Source organism: Artemia sp. Qi Xiang Cuo, chromosome 1 (assembly GCF_049724085.1).
Source record: "Artemia sp. Qi Xiang Cuo chromosome 1, ASM4972408v1, whole genome shotgun sequence".
In the NCBI taxonomy this organism is placed as follows: Eukaryota; Metazoa; Arthropoda; class Branchiopoda; order Anostraca; family Artemiidae; genus Artemia; species Artemia sp. Qi Xiang Cuo.
The window spans coordinates 52,215,806-52,235,464 of NC_142794.1; the positions used below are offsets into that span (position 1 = coordinate 52,215,806).

Consider the following 19,659-nt stretch of genomic DNA (forward strand, 5'->3'; position numbering starts at 1 on the left):
AGGGGGTTCTAGGGCTATTTTGATACATTTTTTTTTGTTTCTAAGGTAAGCAATATTTAGAGGCCCTCAATTTTTTCTCAATGTTGTAATAGTTGACCAAACTAATCCCTGATTATCTCAGATGACAGAGAAGGTTCTAGGGGTTATTTTGATGCATCCCTTGTTTTTTATTTTATTTCAAAGGTAAGTCATGTTTGTAGGCAATACTAAAAAAATGGCTTTAGGTGGTTGGTTGGTAATTTGGTATGACGCTGCTCTACTGTACTAATTCGACAGCTACATAGCTAGCTGTGTAAACTGGTTGTAGCGGGTCTGTTGTACCTACCTGGTAGTACAGATGGGGTTTTACCAGAGGGTTTAGGCCTACTTGGAGAAAAGGTTCCAAAATAGCATGAAGCAAAATTTTCTTACCTTAAATCTCTTTCCTTTTGTATAACCAACGCTCTCTGTAAATTTAGAAAGCCTCTTGACATTCTATGCCAGTACTCTTTAATAGCTCAGAGTTGCTGGTTGTTCAGCTCTGCTCTGGTAAACAAACAATGATGATTGTGCTGAATCATGACATATACGTACTTTGACCTTTGGTTTCCTTTCTCATTTTAATGTGCCGGCCACAGGCAAAAGTACGTACCAAGGGTGAAAGTACGTATCTACACAGATACGTACTTTTACCTTTGGATGCGCCCAGAAATTTTTCAGATACGTACTTTATCCATATGCTATTTCCGTTAATATTTGGACTTGAGCCTTCTGACATATACCATTCGATTCAGCACATTTTTTTTAGTATGGTGGTGGCATTAAGTCGAGAAGTGAAAAATTGTGCATATACGTACTTTTACCTTTGGAGGGCCGTCTATCTATAATAATTTATTAAAATCTGACAGAGTAAAGTTCAATTCACCCAATGTAGTTGACCTCTGTCAAAATGTTATACCATTGAATGCTAATGAACCGAATCCAGAAGGCCAAAGAGACAAGTTTCCGCCTTTGCTTTGAAAAGAATTAGAGAATTAAACAATATGTGGGTCTGTTTGGTTTCGTATTAAAAGTTTTACTTTAAATGGTTTTTACTTAGTTTTACTACTGATGACCACCTCTTTAAAAGCAACCGAAATATCTGGTATTTTTGTGAATTTTCTGTACTTTGTCTATTAAAAAGGATTTTATCCCTATTTTTGAACTTTTATTTTATCGACACCTTGGCAATATTGCAAAAACCAACAGAGATTAGCTTGTCAGTTGAATCTTTTACAGATAGCCAAGAATAGTAGAAAGAGCATTTCCCCATGGCCAAAATTTACACGGCTCAAAGAGAAAGAAGCATTTAATTAGATACAAAGAGAGAGTAAGCATCGACTAGGACGAAAAAGAATCTAGCTTCATTAAAATCGAAGTCTTAGTTCTTACCTAAGAAAATAGAGCAAAGACAAAAGTTAGATAGCATGAAATTAAGTAAAATCGGAAAAACATTAAGACAATAGTATCAGTCACAAATGACACAAAGAAAAAAAAAACAAGTCAAGGTAATCAATCCTGACAACGAATAACATGCACAAAAGATAGAAAATCTATCTCACACACCTTTCGTGACCGAAAATACAGAATTCTGGTCTATTTGTAGTAGTTTGCTTGCCTTAAGAGAGAAAAATCTGACTTTTCACCAAATTCCTGACTTTTTGCAGAAAATTTGACATAGGAGCCCTATACACAAGATATATGCTATTTCTTAACCGTCAATGGACTGAGTTGATTCATGCGAGACTTCGTTAATAAGTCAAAACCAGCTTATAGTTCAGCATCCACTATAAGGGGGGGGGATAAGTGAATCTCAATATATGTGGAAATGGGGGGTATAAACACTCAAAAAGTTCATTTTTAGGCTAACCTTTTTAACTTTTATTGAGAAGTCCCCCTAATCTACATTCATCCTGAAGAACATATTTACAATTAGAATAAGCTTGCCATATTGGTAATGCGGGGTGACAGCAGCCCTCCTACTGAATAACTTCTTTTAGCATTAAAAAATACCCCATTCATATGCTTACCTGAATAGAAGGTAGAAGAGTCCCCTAAAACAATTTGTCCGGAGAGCCTCTACTGAAAACCTCCGTCAAATAAATTAGATTAAAAAAACAAGTTTTTTCAAATGAAAGTAAGGAGCAGCATTAAAACTTAAAACGAACAATGTCACGCTAAAGTTTTTAAGCACTTTAAAAAAAGTTAGTTATTCCCAATTAAACACTTCTTGTGTTTCAGGAGTCTTTCTATACGAATTTGGACAAAAAGGTCTAACTTTAGCGTAAAGAGCTGGGTATTGAAGAGGAGGCAGTCCTTTCATATACGGAATAGTTTGTGTTCGTTTTTTAAAATTAAATTTCAGATCATTTTCAAATAATGCCAGGAAGCCGGCTCCTTCTCCATGGAAATTCCTCCCCCAAGAAAAATTCCTCCATGGAAAGCTCCCCCGCATGAAATGTTTCCCAGGGAAATTACCCCAGTAGAATTCCATCATCGCTGCAAATTCCTCTCCGGAAAGTTTCTAGCGTAAGATTTCCCTGAAAAATTCGCCTTAGCATACTCTCATTCGAAAAAACACATGATTTTATTTCATTTCTGAACTTGTTTAAATACATACCAGAAATTTTTTTCCGGATCTCCCCCCCCCCGCCACCAATTAAAATTCCTCCCGAGAAAAATTTCCCCACGGAGAATTATTCCTGGTGACAATTCCCCAAGGAAAATTTCTTCCACCGAAATGACTAAATTTTGCGTATGAATTCTGGCAAATTTCCCCCTGGAAATTTCATCCCCCGGAAACTTCCCTCTCAATGGAAAATATCTGTCCTTAACAGACCCCCCCCCCCAAAAAAAAAAAATTGTATACTTCCCAATAACCAATACCATATTTAAACAATGGGCAAAGTTCATAGGTTGCAGCCATTACCCCCGTGGCTGTAGGGGCTCATGTCATCCTGAAAGACATAGTTAATATTTTTCAACTATGCTAAACAAAATGGCTACCGTATCTCAAAATTTTGATTTGATTACTTTGAAAAAAGGTCTATTATTTTTGGTCACTTAAAAAGGGCACTAAAACTTTTGGTTTCTATTCAACTGAGCCCTCTCCCGATCTTCTAGGATCACTGGTTCGATACGATCACCCTTGGAAAAAAAAACATACAAAAAACAAATAAATATCCGTCCGTGATTCTGGCAAAAAATACAAAATTCCACATTTTTGTACACAGAAGCTTGAAACCTCTACAGTACGGTTCTCTGATTTGCTGAATCTGATGGTGTGATTTTCATTAAGATCACTTGATATTTTCCTGCATTTTCCAAATTTGGGCTAATTTTCTCAAGCTCGTAACTTCTGACGAGTAAAATTAAACTCGATGAATTTTATTTAGTATGAATAAACATCAAAATTCAATTCTTTTGATGTATCTATTGTTATCAAGACTCTGTTTCTTAGAGTTTGGATTACTATTGAGCCGCCTCGCTCCTTACTTACAATTCGTTAAAACGAACTGTTTGATAAGGAGGGTTGAGAATTTACCCCCTTACCTCCATTCATTAGGAGGAAAAGGCTGTGAGTTGGAATAAGCTTGCCATATTGATATTGCAGGGTGACAGCACACCTCTTATTGGAAATTGTTTTTTTAGCGTAAAAAAAAAGAAAAAAAAAGACCACACTCATGTGCTTACTTGCATGGAAGACAGAAGGCTAGGGGTTCCCTAAAAAAAGAAGATTTGCCTGAAGAGCTTCCGTTGAAAAACGTGAAAATTATGACTTGCAGTTCCTTTTGATATCTTATAATATCCCTCCCCCAGCTCGATAGATATTTCAATGGGCTTTGAGAGTGATAATCATTCCCAGAGCCTTGTTGTGAAGAAAGAAAATTTAAAAGTAAATAGTAAGATTTGATTGAGATACTCTGCTTATGTTTAAGAAAGCGCTGGATCAAACAGTTAGTGGTTCCTCTTTCAATTGTAAATAAAGAGCGACTGACTCTTTTCAACAGAAACTGAGATGCTAAAAGATTAAATTTAAATTACAAATATACACAAAAAGAATTATTTTTTACGCTAAATCTATATATATATATATATATATATATATATATATATATATATAACTGAACAAAGTAACAATTTTTATTTACCCGTCCAAAGTTATTACCCATAGATTCTTACAGAGTTTTACTTCACAACCCTCATATTGCAGCTTTAGATTGGACGCCGGCGTCTGGACACTTGGACGCCGGCTTCAATGGAAAACGTCCGCTACAAAATATAAGACACGTACTTACCGTGTTTTGGTGCCTCAATTCCATATTACAATAATATCCTCGTAATTAACAAGCTCAGAAACCCTGAACTCAAATTATGGTAGAAAGCGGATGCTTTCAATTTTTCAAATATTTGATGCTGATAAATATATTCAGAGCAACATTGTGGATTTGAGTAAATGTGAATATTCTTATTTAGTCGTTGCCCTAGCATCAATAAACGAAGCAATTCCAGAACCGAACAGTTTTATTGATTGCTTAAACAAATATTATACAAACAAAGGCAGGGATCACTCTCCGGTAGATTCCACTGAATTTGACCGGAACCCTACTTAGTTTTCTAAAAACTTTGAAAAAGCAAAACAAGCAAAATTTTCAATTCGACAAAAAATTATCCAATCAAAATATACCAAGTGCTCGAGTGAAATCTAGCCCTATCAGAAAAACTGAACACTGAAATATGAGGACATGGAACCTTAAACTTCTACTGAGCTTAAATAAACTGAAAATGACTAAACTATAAATTATCACCAGGCAAATTCTTAATTATAATTATTTGGGAATCTCTTTCTTTCGAACATTTCTTGATAAAAACAACAATTTCGGTGAAAACAGACAAAAGGATAGCTAAAATAGTGGATGATTCTCCAAATAAGCAATAAAATAAGCCTAAATCAAACAGAGAATTGACCTTATGCTACTCAGGACAGTTATTAGCCCACTATAAAAAATGAAAGAAGAAGGAAAGGCTGAAAAAACTATTAAGATAAGACTAAGGAAATTTCAATACACGAGGGATGGGAAAACAATAACCAGATTCAAGTAGAGGATCAAAAACCAGAAATAAGAACTAAAGTTTATAGACCAGTTGAACTGATTTGTAGTAAATTTTTGAAGCTTTGCCAATAAAAAGTTCCACAGTCCTGATTGGTACACCAATCCAATAAAAATCGACATGCTCATACATCCATATTCCTTTTTACATAACCAATAGAAATAAGATCATAGAAATCAATACACCTGCCACAGATCAAATAAAAACATCCAATTTACTCAGAATCTTGTAAAATTTCATTTGGTCACTGGGAACATATCCATGACAAATTTTATGTCTCTGATGGTATGCAATATGAAATTTCTTTTAAATAGCGATGGATGAACAAAGGTGAAATAGCAAAGGGATCACAGACAGGTAAACTTCACTGAGTTTGACCAGACCTCTGCTGCTCTATATTTCACATAAAAACAAAAATAAATTATAAAAGGTATCAATTCAGGTCACTACTCTTCCAATCGCCGCATCAGCACTTTTCCTTGTCTTTAAAGATATCAATTTTTATGATACCAATAGGAAAACCAGATGTCAAAGGCACTTTAAAATAACACCTAATATATAGCCTTGAAAAAGGAAAACAACAAAGCGACCATTTATCATCATAATACATATTTCAAGGAGCTGCATATACAAGCAACGATGATTACCCTACTCTCAATTAGCACTGTTAATCAGATTAACTCCCAGTAATCCAATCTCTTTTTTCGTCACGCTCTTAAAAATCTTCACTTTTTTTTGTTTCTGGGCAAAAATAAGCTTTTTTTGGAAAATACATACAAGTACACATATAACCCAAAAGAAAAAACAATTACCTTTCAATGCCATTTTTCTTCAAATTGTTTTATAGTATTTTCGTTTGATATTTATTTTGGTATTCAGTATTCCTTTATGATCTTTGTTTCGGTATTGTTTTCGGTTATTTTTGATTGATCTTTGAGAGAACATAAAGGGGTTCGATTCCTCTGTCTAAAGGTTTACCGATAAGGAAAAAAGAAAATTTAAGGAATTAGTAACTATCATGATTCTAATTGAGAATAGGGTCTGTTCATAATAAAAAGAAAGAAATAATGAAAGAATACAATCTGCTGTGCACTGACAACGAGATTCACAAAATCACTCATTTTAAACTTCACATAGAGGGGCAACTGGGATGTTGTGAGATGTTTAAGTGAAATCAAATCATAAATTAAACTAAATTTGGCATTAGCGTGAGTTTAAGATCTTGATTACTCCGCTCTAGCTTGAACTGTAGTGAATTTGAGATAACTTGCGGATAAAATTTTCTTTGAGACTCTTGTTTTTTGGATACTAAATCAAAAATACAAGACATAGATTCTTAAAATTTTGATTAAAAAAAAGTTTGTACAGTGACTGCATCTATAATTGGCGACAGGACAAAGATTTAAAATCATGAGACTTTTGCTCCTTATAGAATAAAGTCAATAGAGTAAGGATTCAATATCTCTTTTCAATGGTAAAAACTCTTTCTTTTGTCATTATGATTTGTTAATGCTGCTTCATTCTACTTGGCAACCCAAATTTTACAAGTTAGCACATTTGAAAAATTCTCAAAGAAACCAAAGCCAAAGAGCCAGCCTCATATTCACCACTAAAACCCAAAGAGGCAATTTTTACAAGATATCCATTTTAGGAGGTGACATTTTCACGGGCAAATCCGTCAAGGATGAAGAGATGTCGTCCAGTGTATCGTTTGGTCGAAGTTTGATCTCATCCTCTAGAGGATCATCGCTTGGACTCCTCCGTCGCTTCGTTAATGCATATTTAAAAAATTCATAGACACTCCAGCAAATAGCTGTAGATGGAACCTGATAGATCACTCTTGCCTGGAGACCTTGGAAATATCCACGAACTCCATTCAACATATATACAGTTCTTGCAGCGGCAACTAAACCATTTATTCTAACTTGATGTATACTCGCCAATGCTTCTGCTTCTTGTGTATTCAAAAGAGTTTTACACACATCCAAAGGTGTTGTCACGGCAGCAGCCAGAGCACCAGCAATTCCTCCAGAAATTACGTGAGCTTTTGGGTTATAGACGCGTTCTGGATTCGTTATATTCTGAAAGTATTCATAGGTTACGAAGTGACAAACTTGAAAGGGTACGTTCATTACGAGCTGGGTTCCATAAGAACGATAAAACGCGCCAAGTCCTTCATAACGCAGAACAGTTCGTATACAATCAGTCATCGATGTAAAAGGACTATTGTACATCTGCATCCTTTGCTTGACAACTAAAACAAGAAAAAATAATTATTAATGACCCAACAAAAGTATTTGAAATGTTTATGAAAAAAACCTTTGACTGCTAAAGTAAAGGCAAGCATCAGGTTTTTCTTTCATACCCTTAGTCACTCATCTATATATTATTTCTACTGAACTTTTAAAAAAGCTTCAAAAAATGATAATCAACTATAGACTGCATTCTTCACCCCTGATCTTACAACAAAGTTCTCTCTAAAGCTTAAGGTCTGTCTTATAAAGAGAGCGTAGCTCCAATCCCTTACCCACTTTCTACATTTATTAACGAATGGTGTTATCTTCAGTTAACTAAGGAGGAATAGGCAAAATTTTCTTGTTTTAACGATTCTCCCTGACCGACCAAGTTAAAGGGTGATAAGAACTTGCAACTGTATGAAGTTCATATCATTTCTTAACTTACTTAGACAGGGAAGGAATCATTCCTTAATTAAAACAAGAATAAAATTGTCTATTCCTTTGTAGTAAATTAAAGTTAATCTCATTCCTTAATAAAACGTTGAATGGGAACGAGGTTTTAATAATAAAACAGGCTTTTAAATGTTCATTTAATTCAACAAAAAGTGGAAAAAAGGTGTTTTAAAGTAGCAGAAACTGTAATTAATACTCAAACTGAAAACAAACTGAAATTCGAATCAATAGCAAAGCCTACTAAAAACGAACAAAGATCTCGACAAATAAAAGTTGGGCTACCCCTCTCCTCAAAACCAGACTCGAGTGTCTTATTTGCTGTCCTGAAAATGATCTATATTCTAAACAGCTTTTTTTTTGTTTTTCATATTATAAAAAAAACAATACCGTTCCATAAAAAAAACAATCAAAACTTACAACAGGTACATTTTTGGCCATAGATTTAGTTTATCTATTTTAAAAGGATATTTAATTTTTACACTCTTTCTTCCTTTTAATACCACATCATTCAGAAGCATAAAAAATGACAACCCAAACACTTTTAAAGACGGTTGTCAATTTTGAATTGATCTGTTTAGTTTTCAGTAAAATAAAAACGAGACTAAAGCCTTTTTTAGGGGGGGGGGGGTGACGATTATTTGTCTTTATACCTGTACGTTTTTAGGCTGACTTAATATTCACACCGATTACTGCTCAATTGTCTATTATTTAGCTATTACAACTTACATTAGCCAGGTCTGCATTACTCTTTACTTTTCTTTGATTTTTTTCTTTTTTTCTGAACAAAGTTTTCGATTCATCCCAAGGTTTTTTTTTTTTTTAATTGGTATACTTTTATTATGCACTAAATTGCAGGATAACATCAGAACAAACATTGGAGATAGAAACCACTATTGTGTCGAATGTGCATAGCTTAGTCATCAGAGTACTTGACGTTTACTTCATGCGTGTTTCCGAAGAGAGGAGAACACCCCAAACCGAGGGCATAGTGGCTTGAATTTCTTCTGTGGCACTGCCGCATGGGTTAATCAAAGAATGACCCAATAAATAACAGTTCAAAAAGGGATAAAATTCTTTTAATAGACAGTGTTTCATAAACAGTGATGAAATGCAAGAGACCTTGATATCAAATTGTGACCACTATTAATGTACACTAATTCAAATAAAGTTTCAGAAAGCTTCATAGCTACTCGAATATTTGATCATAAGATAATTTGTACACTTTCAGTAACTGGAATTACTAACAGAATGCAATCTTCACGATTGAAAAAAAACCTTCTACGTAATTGGCGCTCATTTTTATTTATTTATTTTTTAATTGATCTTTTCCTTTTCCTACGCAACTGACAAATCCAAACTTTACTATTAATTGCAATGATAGAAAAATAACCGTGGAAAACATAAATTAAATAGTTTTAGTCAATGTTGTCCAGAAAATAACTTCTAAATTGTCAAATACTGAAAGCTTCAGAGGAATTAAATCCAGTTGCACTTCATCGAGTCGTAAATCCTATATGCTTTGATCATCAATTTCTTAAAAATTCACAGAAATACAGGCGAAACATATTACAAAGTAAAAATAAACATAGAAAATAAAACATTATCAGAATGAGTAAATATATGATAAGAGAAACATTAACGATAGGACGAATTTTTTTTTATATGTACTTCGATTACAGTAATCTCAGTAGCTTTGTAAGATAATCCGGAGTTATTGGAAATAAGATATAACAGGTTGAACTGAGATATTGAGCTCAAATTTAGGACAGAGGAGGGGCAGGGAGCAGTAGTGAAGACTAAAGCTAATGTTTTGCTTTAGCTTCATTCAACGTAAGCGGTGATCGAACCATCAATGGTCGTAATGTTTCCAGCTCCAAAGTAGCTGGACAAATTTGTCACAAAATCAATTTAGTGGCACATCCATCACAAACCCCTGAAGGAGATTTTGAACCATCTTAATATGGCAAAATGTACTTTTTAGACCCGACAAAGCTGTTGAACGCCTTGAATATCCTTTAAATCAATGGATCTCTCGCAAACTATTGGATCTCTTGGAAGAAATATTGTGAGACACAAACAACTATACCACAGGCTACATGAAATTGGGAGGATTGGAAAATGATGTAAATCAACCTTCTGATTTACTGGGACAACAGCTTCGGTTATAAAACAAGCGACAATGAGAATAAATATACAAAAGTCTGCTGCGTAGCCATGCCGGGAACCGGCGGCAAATCCGCCGGGCTCCCGGTTTTATATCTTTAAACGAGCAACTATGTATATATTTATGTTTAAATTTTTTCTTGAAAATGGCCCCATATCTGTTTTTAAATTAACACCTTGAGATTTTCTGGCATGAAAAAACGACCTAGGTAGGTCACGAGTGGGAGAAAATTCGTTTATAGCCTTACTTTTGGAAGAAACAAATGCATGAATGACCTCATATTTAGGAGCACATTTCAAGAGCATAAATTAAATCATTTCCCCTCAGGAGTGGTTGTACCCTTTCTAGTATCTATAACGCATGTAAAATTACAAAAGATGACAAACGACTCTGAAAAGCTATAGAAAAAGGCATGGAACAAGAAACAGAAAAAATCACACTGAATTCAAAACGAAAATGTTGTACAACAAACGTGCAGTTAGAAGACAAAGCAAAATTACATGGAATAAAGAAATATGTCAGTTTAACATGAGCCAGTCTGTGAAGGATAAACAGGAAAGAAGAATTGATTTTTAGCATCTAGGACATGTGCAAAATTACACAAGATGACAGATGACTCCAAACAGCAAAAGAAAAAGAAAAGTAAGAAGAAATAACAAAAACCGCATAGAATTGCCAACGAAAATATGACTTAAAACTAAAGAATAACACGTTATTAAGTTACAGCTTAATTTAGATAATAATTTCAGAAAATTAAGATGGGATAAGGAACGTGCTATTTTAGCATCCGTAAAGGGTAGACCGGAAGGAGGAATTGAACTCACGTCAGAATTTCTTAGTGCAACTTAAATTACTGATATTCCACCCTATAACTTGAAAAAAATAAAATAAAATGATGATTATGCCAATGAGTAATTTAGACACGCCAGAGGACATAAGTACTGGAATATTCATGATTGTTTCTGAAAATATATAACAACGCAATTGAAGCAAAAATATAAAGACTGGAGAAAAGCTGAGAAAGAAGTTTTTTGGTATATATGACGTCATGAAAAATTATACATGAAAAATCAATCAATTAACTTATTTAAAGAAAACAGAGAAAAAAAATACAAAGCTTCAGATACCCACAAAGGCTCTTTGGCCTGAGAGAGTGGGAGACTAAACATTACATTAAATAATAGTACTAAAAGTACTAATAGAACAGCTAAAACCAAAGGCACGGGAAAACTCTGAGGTAATGATGCACGAAAATGAATCACAACGTGATATGTGGCTAGAAGACATGTGACAACAAGCAACACAACGATTCCCAAATGAAAATAATGGACAAAGAAAAATGCGGTTAGAAGAAAAGCAACAATGAGAATCACAAGTCCCAAGAGAAAATAAATCATATATAACGGATGATTCTTTGATGCACTAACAGGGAAAAGCAGGGGGGTCCTAAGGCTCATTTTATAGGGGGTGGGGGCGCTCCTCCCCCTGTGGGGAGCCCCTGGGGAGGAGAAATTGAATTCACGCCAGATTTTGCAAATTTCAGCTGAGAATTTCGAAAATTTTGATATATATATATAGTATATATAGGGGTATATACTATATAGGGAGCTCATATGAGGAGATATATGATATATCATATATATATATATATATATATATATATATATATATATATATATATATATATATATATATATATATATTTCATGTCCTGTTTTATAGTGACTTTTGTTGTGTTCAAATAAACACAAGTCTTGGCCATATATAAAAGAATTTTTGACTTCTTGTTTTCAATAGTATCAAATTTTATGTCTTTTTGTAAATAGCCTATGATCAAACAGTTCGTGGTAACGAACTGTAAGTAAGGAGCGACCCGGCTCAATGGTAACCGAAACTCTAAAAAACGGAATTTTGATACCAATAGATACATCAAAAGAATCAGCTGATTTCAAATATATAAGTTTCATCAAGTTTAACCTTACCCATCAAAAGTTACGCGCCTGAGAAAATTTGGCTGATTTTCGAGAAAAGGGGGAAGACCCCCTGAAAGTTATAGAAACTTAATGAAAATCCCACCATCATATTCCGTGTATCAGATAAACCTACCGTAGAGGTTTCAAGCTCCTATCTACAAAAATGTTGAATTTTTCATTTTTGCCAGAATAAAGATAACGGGTGCGTGTTTATTTGTTTTTTTTTGTTTTTTTTCTTTTTCCCCGGAGTAATCGTATTTACCCAGTGGTCCTCAAATATCGTAAGAGGGCTCATTGGAACGAAAATTAAAAGCTCTAGTTCTCTTTTTAAGTGACAAAAAAAAATGGAGGGCAACTAGGCCCCCTCCCACGCTCATTTTTTTCCCAAAGTCACCCGATCAAAATTTTGAGATAGCCATTTTGTTCAGCATAGTCGAAAATCTAATAAATATGTCTTTTACGATGACTTAATCCCCCACAGTTCCCAGGGGAAGGGCTGCAAGTTATGAACTTTGCCCATTGCTTACATATTGTAGTGGTTATTGGGAAGTATACAGACATTTTCAGGACGAATTTTTTTCTGGGAGGGGGGGGGCTGAAAGAGGGGGTTACTCGGGAGAATCTTTCCGTGGAGGATGTTTCTTTGGGGTAAGGGACATTTCTATGAAGGGGGCGCCGGATTTCCAAGCATTATTTAAAATACGATCAGAAATTAAATTTAAAACCATCCCCTACAAGTGAAAGAATTTTAATGAAAATCACACCGTCAGATTCAGCATATCAGAAAACCCTATTACATAGGTTTCAAGCTCATATCTGCAAAAATCTGAAATTTTGTATTTTTTGCCAGAAGAAAAATATAAGAATATAGAAGTTAGTTCCGTAAGTTAATTTGTAAATTACGTCAGAACCAAATTTAGAGACATCTATTTAGGAAAAGAAAAGTAAAATTTTTATACAAATTTTGTTTACTTATTCAATGACGGTGAGCCAAAATAAACGCTGCATTAACTAAAAAACGATCAGAAATTAAATAAAAAAAAAAAAAAAACAAGTTTTTTTAACTGAAATTAAAGAGCGACATTAAAACTTAAAACGAAAAGAAATTATTCCGTATATGAAAGCGGCTGTCCCCTCCTCAACGCCTTGCTCTTAACGCTAAATTTTGACTCTTTGTCAGAACTCTCTATTTTTAAACCAATAACAAACTAGCGTAAAGAGCGAGGCGTTGAGGAGGGGACAGCCCTTTCATATACGGAACAATTTCTGTTTGTTTTAAGTTTTAATGTCGCTCCTTACTTTCAGTTTAAAAAACTTTATGTTATTTATGTTATTAAGGATTCTCCCTTTGAATATGGAGAAACAAATCTTCCTTCACATCCAAAGTATCACAAACTTTTTCATTCTTTTCTGCATCTTTTCCTGTAATTCTATCACAGTAACTTTAGCACATTCTCAAAATATTCAGCAAATCTCTCTTTAACTCTTTTTTTTCTCACTAATTGTGGCCCCATTCTTACCTTTAACTGGGACAAGTCCAGATTGACTATTCTTTCACAACTTATTAACACACGAGAACAATGTTTTACTATTATGCAGTCTGGATGCATCTTCTGGATCTTCGGCAATTTTATCCATGACCTTCACTTTTAACCTCCTTAGTTCACATTTTAATGCTTTCTCCATTTTCTTTATAATCCCCTTATTTTCATATGATTTATCGCTCAAATAATTCTTGTATAGGCCACTCCTCCTCTCTATTAACCATAAAGCATTTTCTTCTCTTCTTCTGTTTCACAGCAGGCGGGCTTTTCAGTTGATACTATTTAGCCCTTTTCCTTTTGCTTCACTCTGTGGCTTGCTACTGGCTGCTACTGGCTTGGTTGTCTCTTATTTATGAGATATTCTCAAATATCTTTCAGTAGATCTTTCGACTCAAGGAGTTCGAATATAAGATGATAGATATCGATTTCCGTGCTCTGTGTGCAGGAATAGTCGGCTAGGCTCTTGGCTGATAGTGAGATTTTGTGGTGTTTGAAGCACTTTAACAGTTTACAATGCAAGGTATGCTGTGCAGACGTCAGCACATTACATTCAAATAGGAAGCGGTCAATTGTTTCATTATTCATAATACAATACCTGCAAAGAGGGGACAGGGGAACTGAACCACTTGAATTAGGAAACTGATACGAGAATTTCTCAGGATAGTGTATCCAAAAGACTTAATTTGTTGATTTTGGGTTAAATGAGTTTCCTGGAGGCAAGCAATATTGATGGAATTATTATTCATAAAAGATATTAGTTCATATAGCTTATTTTCTGTAAGTGATTTTATGTTCCAATGGAGTATTTATATGTGTAATGTTATTGTTTTATTTTTCATATGACTGTGTATCAATGTTTAGCTTTGTTAATAGTAGAACAAGATCTTTTTTTGATTGAATGAGCATATGATTAGGGATGTAGATTTTTGCCAATTCAGTAATGATTTTTGTTTTCTGTTGTTGTTGTATATTCATGGCCTGAACTGCATTGCAGTTTAGAATGAATAAGCATATATTTGGGGTTTGCATGTTTGGCTGTGCATCCAGTTTGTCAGTTAAGGGATTAATTCCTGGTAGTGTTTCTGGTTTGTTTCTTGTTGAGAGGGGGTGCCAGGCCGACCTCATCTCACTAGGCAAGGAGGCTTGTTGTCTCAGTGATTTTTCCTTATAGAGATATGAGCAGGGGGGCTTAAAGTATGGTGTTTTGTAAGGAGTACTCGATGCATTCGGAGTGTTTGATTTGGGGTTTTTATTTCATTTCAATATAGGTTTTATTTGGTGTGATTGGGCAGTATTTGCTTCCATAGCTGCTAAAGGGTCTGGAATGGCCTTCTCTGTTGCTATTTGGAGTGTTAGTGCTCTTTTCATATATGCAGGGCATTGTGATTTATTGGTGGATTCATGTGGGCCTTTACAATTGATACATGTAGGCTGAGTGTTGCTGCAAGTTGTCAACTCTTTAGGATGGGAGCCTTTACAATTACTACAGGCTATGAGAATTTTATTGCATTTATTTGTTGTACGTCCCAGTTTCAGACACTTCTGACACTGGATAGGCTTTGGCTTGCATTCCTTGTCCGGTTTGATTCGCCCAAATAGGAATAACCTTTTTGGGATATTAATTTTTTCCTTCAGTGTAAATAGCACAGACCTATTGTTTTTAATCTATTAGAGTTGGGTTTACCGAGTTGAGTGACATCTTCAACAAGGACTGTGTTACCAGCTCTATCTGTGAGCCCTTCTTTTAACTCCTGAATTGGTAATTCTAGGGAACATTATATGCTATTATTTTTTTTGGAGATTGTTTTGGGTTTCATCTAGTTTATCTAATTGAGCTATTCAGAAGAGATATTATCTTAAGTATTGTATCAGCTGATTTCTTATCTTGGAAATATATTTTCAAAGATCCATCCCGGCTAATCTTAAGTGAAAACATAGATTTTAACATATTGAAAATTTCAACCTTTATTGTAGTAATCTTTGTTATTTCAAAGGGGGTATTTGGAGAAATTGTGAGGTAAATTCCTAAGTTTTGGGAAGGATAATCTTGGAAAGGAGGAGGGGGAATACCTTTGATTGGGGATGTTTTTTTCCTTTTTTTGGAGCTCCTAGAAAGGACCTCTTGAAAGCCATTATCATCTATAGTGACATTTGCTCCAACACTGATCATTGTCCTATTCTCAGAATTTGAGCTTTCATGTGAGCTTTGTGATAGGGAGCTTGACCAGCCAGGATGGGGAAAAAATGGATCAATTTCATTAGTATTTGGGGTGGGATCCGGAGGGACTTTTTTTTTAGGGGGAGTTCTTTGCATTGCCTTTTTGAATAAGCTTTAAGCTAAAAAGGAAAGGATAATAGTATGATACCAGACCGTCTGCACTCTACAGTGGGGAAAACTTCACCATCCACAAAAGAGACACCACAGTATGGCCCTGAGGAGGATTTTGAGCACGAGGGGTTCAGTACAGCTACTGATTAATCGAGACAATAATTCACAAGAAACTTATTTTTAAAATTTCTTAAAGGGTTGCTGTTGCTATTGTTGATTCTGAATTCGTTTTCTCAGTCTTGAATTTGGTTTATTAACACAGTTATTTTGCAATATTTTCGCTAATATACCTAGCTGCGTTTCTGAATTTCTTCCCTAAGACACCATCAGCGACTTCACTAACCATTTTTTTAAAATCATTTCATCCATCTTCTACATTTTCAAATTTTAAAACCCTCCATTTTAATATTCAACTCTTCCTGGAAAGTTTCTCTCAAATTCTCTTCCTGGAGTCTACCAACATCATAACATCCTGAAAGGTAAGTTACCTTTACTAATTTTCAACTTTAAATTAACTCTAGAGACTACTAGATAGTAGTATTTACTTTTAACATCAATAACAGTACTCCTATATACCCTAGTATCTTGTGTTGATCTTGCCTGTCTCCGGTTAACAAAAATTAATAAGGTTAGTTGTCATACCATTATTTAACAAGTTTCTAAAAAAGAAAGAAAAGACAAACCTTCAGCAGGCGTCATAATAGCATCATGAAGAACGGTTGCCAAACACGCAGCGACTCCGTGAGCGACATGATTTTCGTTCGCAGATAGAACAGATCGTACTGCAATAGTTTCTTTAAGCTTTTCGTATGCGGAGAAGTATAGAGCATGCGCAGGACCAGCGCCAGCCATCATCGCACTCATTCCACGCATTGGGCGCAACAAACCTTCACTTCTGACCATCTGCATCAGCACGTCAGATATACCTCGTGACGCACCACCAGCAGGTGGGGCAAGGCTTTGAAGTCGGGTCTAAAATAGTGAATTGTACTGTAAAACAGTTTTCCTAAACTCCTTTAGAAAGCTATTGAGAATCCATCTCACAGTACAAACCCAAATGTACGGGTTACATCAAGTTGCTTTACAGTCATTTAGCACCCCAATATAGTTAAAGCATTGTGCATTTTGGCAAACTAAAAGTTATTGAAGAATGTCATAATTTTTTGGGGAAAGGGGACACCAAAAACAAAATCCTCCAATGAATATTCACTTTTAACAAACGCACTGTGGGTAGTGCAAACTGTTTATCTTTTAAAGTTAAGAATTTTGAAGGCTGTATACTTTTCTAAAACTAAAATTCAAAATTATGGTTCTTAAACAGAAAAGGAAAAATAGAGAAGATAGACGTATATACTGTTATTAATTAGATTTTCAAAGAAGGGAGGATGGTGGTATCAAGACGTTTTCATAGGAAGGGCTTGGGACTGACAAAACGTACATGCACAACATAGCTTAATTTTTTTTTTTCTTCAAAAAGCTCCTTCACGCAAATCTTAAAAAATAGATCCTGTAGTACAACGGTACTTGCCTCAATGTTCTGATTTTATTGTTCTATTTCATTTTCATAATTCTATTTCAGATTCACTAATCATAAAATGCAATTATTGGTTTATCCACCTCAAAGCTTGACCCATTTTATCCCACAATAGAAACTGTGAAGTCTAGAGATTGTTCAAAAGGGGAGGGGGTAATATCCAGGGCCTAAGCTGCAGAGGGATCAAGAACAAGATTTCTTTTCAAATGCAAAAATTTATCCTATCCAATTCAGTGATGTTAACTGAGAGAGCCAGGGGTTAAGGTTCTAAAGTTATTAAAATGGGTGTTAAAAATAAGGTGCAATGAGGTTCCTTCACTCTTAATCATGAAAATTCTTTGGTTCTTGTTCTCCTTTCACATAAAACAATTAAAAAGACTTCACGTTTCGGTTTTAGGTGTTGTTAAGTCCATTTTACGATTGAAAGAAACAAATTGTTTGCCTTTACAGGTAGCCTACGGGATAAATTATTCATTTGCATGTCTTTGACAATCGCTATTATGTTCTGTAAAAGGCTCGAACAGTTTGGAATCACAAAGTTTTGTAATCATTTTTCTTAGAAACATTTTCTTTCAGAACATGTGTTGCAACATTTAACAAGTGGCTTTTTGCCAGACAGATTAAAACACATCAAGTACAGATAACTCGAATGGCTGCAAACCAAAAAAACATTTTAACATTGCAATATTTCTACATCGAAAGAAATCTGAAACGCGTTCAAACATTAACATATATCTGAAAAAACTTTGAATGGATCAAGCAGTTCGCGGTAATGAACTATAAGTCAGGAGCAACTCGGCGAAATAGAAACAAGAAGCATAAAAACTAGAAAAAAAAAATAGATACATCAAAAGAAAAGGATTTTTATGCTGATTCCAAATATATAAAATTCATTGAGTCTAATATTACCAATCAAAACCTACGGGCCTGACAGAACTTGCCTGATTTTCGAAAAAGGGAGGAAACGCACCAAAAACTCAAGTGATCTTAATAGAGATCCCACCATCAGATTCAACATATCAGAGTACTATATTATAGAGGTTTCATGCTCGTATCTACAAAAATGTAGAATTTTGCATTTTTTTTGCCAGAAGAAAGATCACAAATGCGTCTTTATTATAATTTTCTTTTGTCCAGGGGGAACTAATATCAAACCAATGATCACAGAAGACTGGGAGAGGGCTCATTCAAACAGAAATCAAAGTTCTAGTGCATTGTTAAGTGACCAAAAAGATTAGAGGACAACTAGCCCCCCCCCACCGCCAATTCCCCCCCCCCCATAGACATCCGATCAAAATTGTAAAAAAACCATTTGATTCAGCTTAGTTGAAAGATATAAAAACTTTGCCTTTGGGGACGACAAGACCCCCCCCCCCTGATAAGGACGGTAAGTTAAGCAATTTGCTCATTGTTCAAATATAGTATTTGTAATTGGGATACAGACATGTTTTTGGGGTAATTTTCTGCGGGCGTAGGGGACTTTTATGGAGAAAATTTTCTTTGGGGAGGGGGGAAGGAAGGGGATTTTCTGACATGATTTGGAAAACGTTCAGAAATAAAACATTTTTTAGATTTGAAAATTCTGAATTTCAGATTTGAATAATACAAACATTGTGACATGGGATTTTTAGACTCTGAATAACAATCATTTTATTGATACTTTGAAAGGCTAGATGTTTTGCAACAGAACAGTTAGGAGTTTCAGAAACTCGCCTTCCATGATTAGTAAACATGGAATAAGGTGATATAGAATTTATTTATTCAGGTAGGAGGGATGGGATATATAAGGCAGGGAGTAAGACTCATGACAAACTGTTTAGGCTGGAATGGTGTTACTGATAGAAATTTAGTGGCATGTTTTCTAAAAGGAGCAAGGTATTAGTCATAACAGTATAAACCCCTATAGAGCCAACTAATAGAGTCAGAAACACAACCATCATAACAGACTAGTACAGCTATGTAGGTGCACAAATTTAGTTACAATCAATACATTATTTGTTCAATACCCATAACTGCTATTAATAAATGGAGAATTTGCATAATTTGAGAAAATGGTTTGAAGGGGAAAGAGTCCTATTTGCAAGTGTAATTCTGGTTATGCTATTAAAAATGAACAGAAATTAAAAAAAGAATAAGTTTTTTTCCAAATGAAAGTAAAGAGCTACATTCAAGCTTGGAATAAATACTCTGAGCTACAGTTAAATTTGAGTTTCTGCTGCTAAAGGTTTTAGAACAGCTGTTCAAGAACAAAGGCAACTGGAAATGGGCTAAAAAGTATTTTGTTACAACACCTCT

General features: G+C 34.7%; 1 protein-coding gene across 1 annotated transcript in view; it reads right to left on the minus strand.

The window, feature by feature from the left end:
• Positions 1–4,524: 4,524 nt before the first annotated feature.
• The window catches only part of LOC148956450 (mitoferrin-2-like), a 31,298-nt gene continuing 16,163 nt past the window's right edge, over positions 4,525–19,659 (minus strand). The window contains exons 2-3 of the mRNA XM_089108301.1: positions 16,514–16,802; positions 4,525–7,384 (exon numbers count right to left, since the gene is read on the minus strand). Coding sequence (XP_088964427.1) covers positions 6,762–7,384; positions 16,514–16,802 — 912 coding nt within the window. The 3' untranslated portion in view covers positions 4,525–6,761. The remainder of the gene's footprint in view (positions 7,385–16,513; positions 16,803–19,659) is intronic.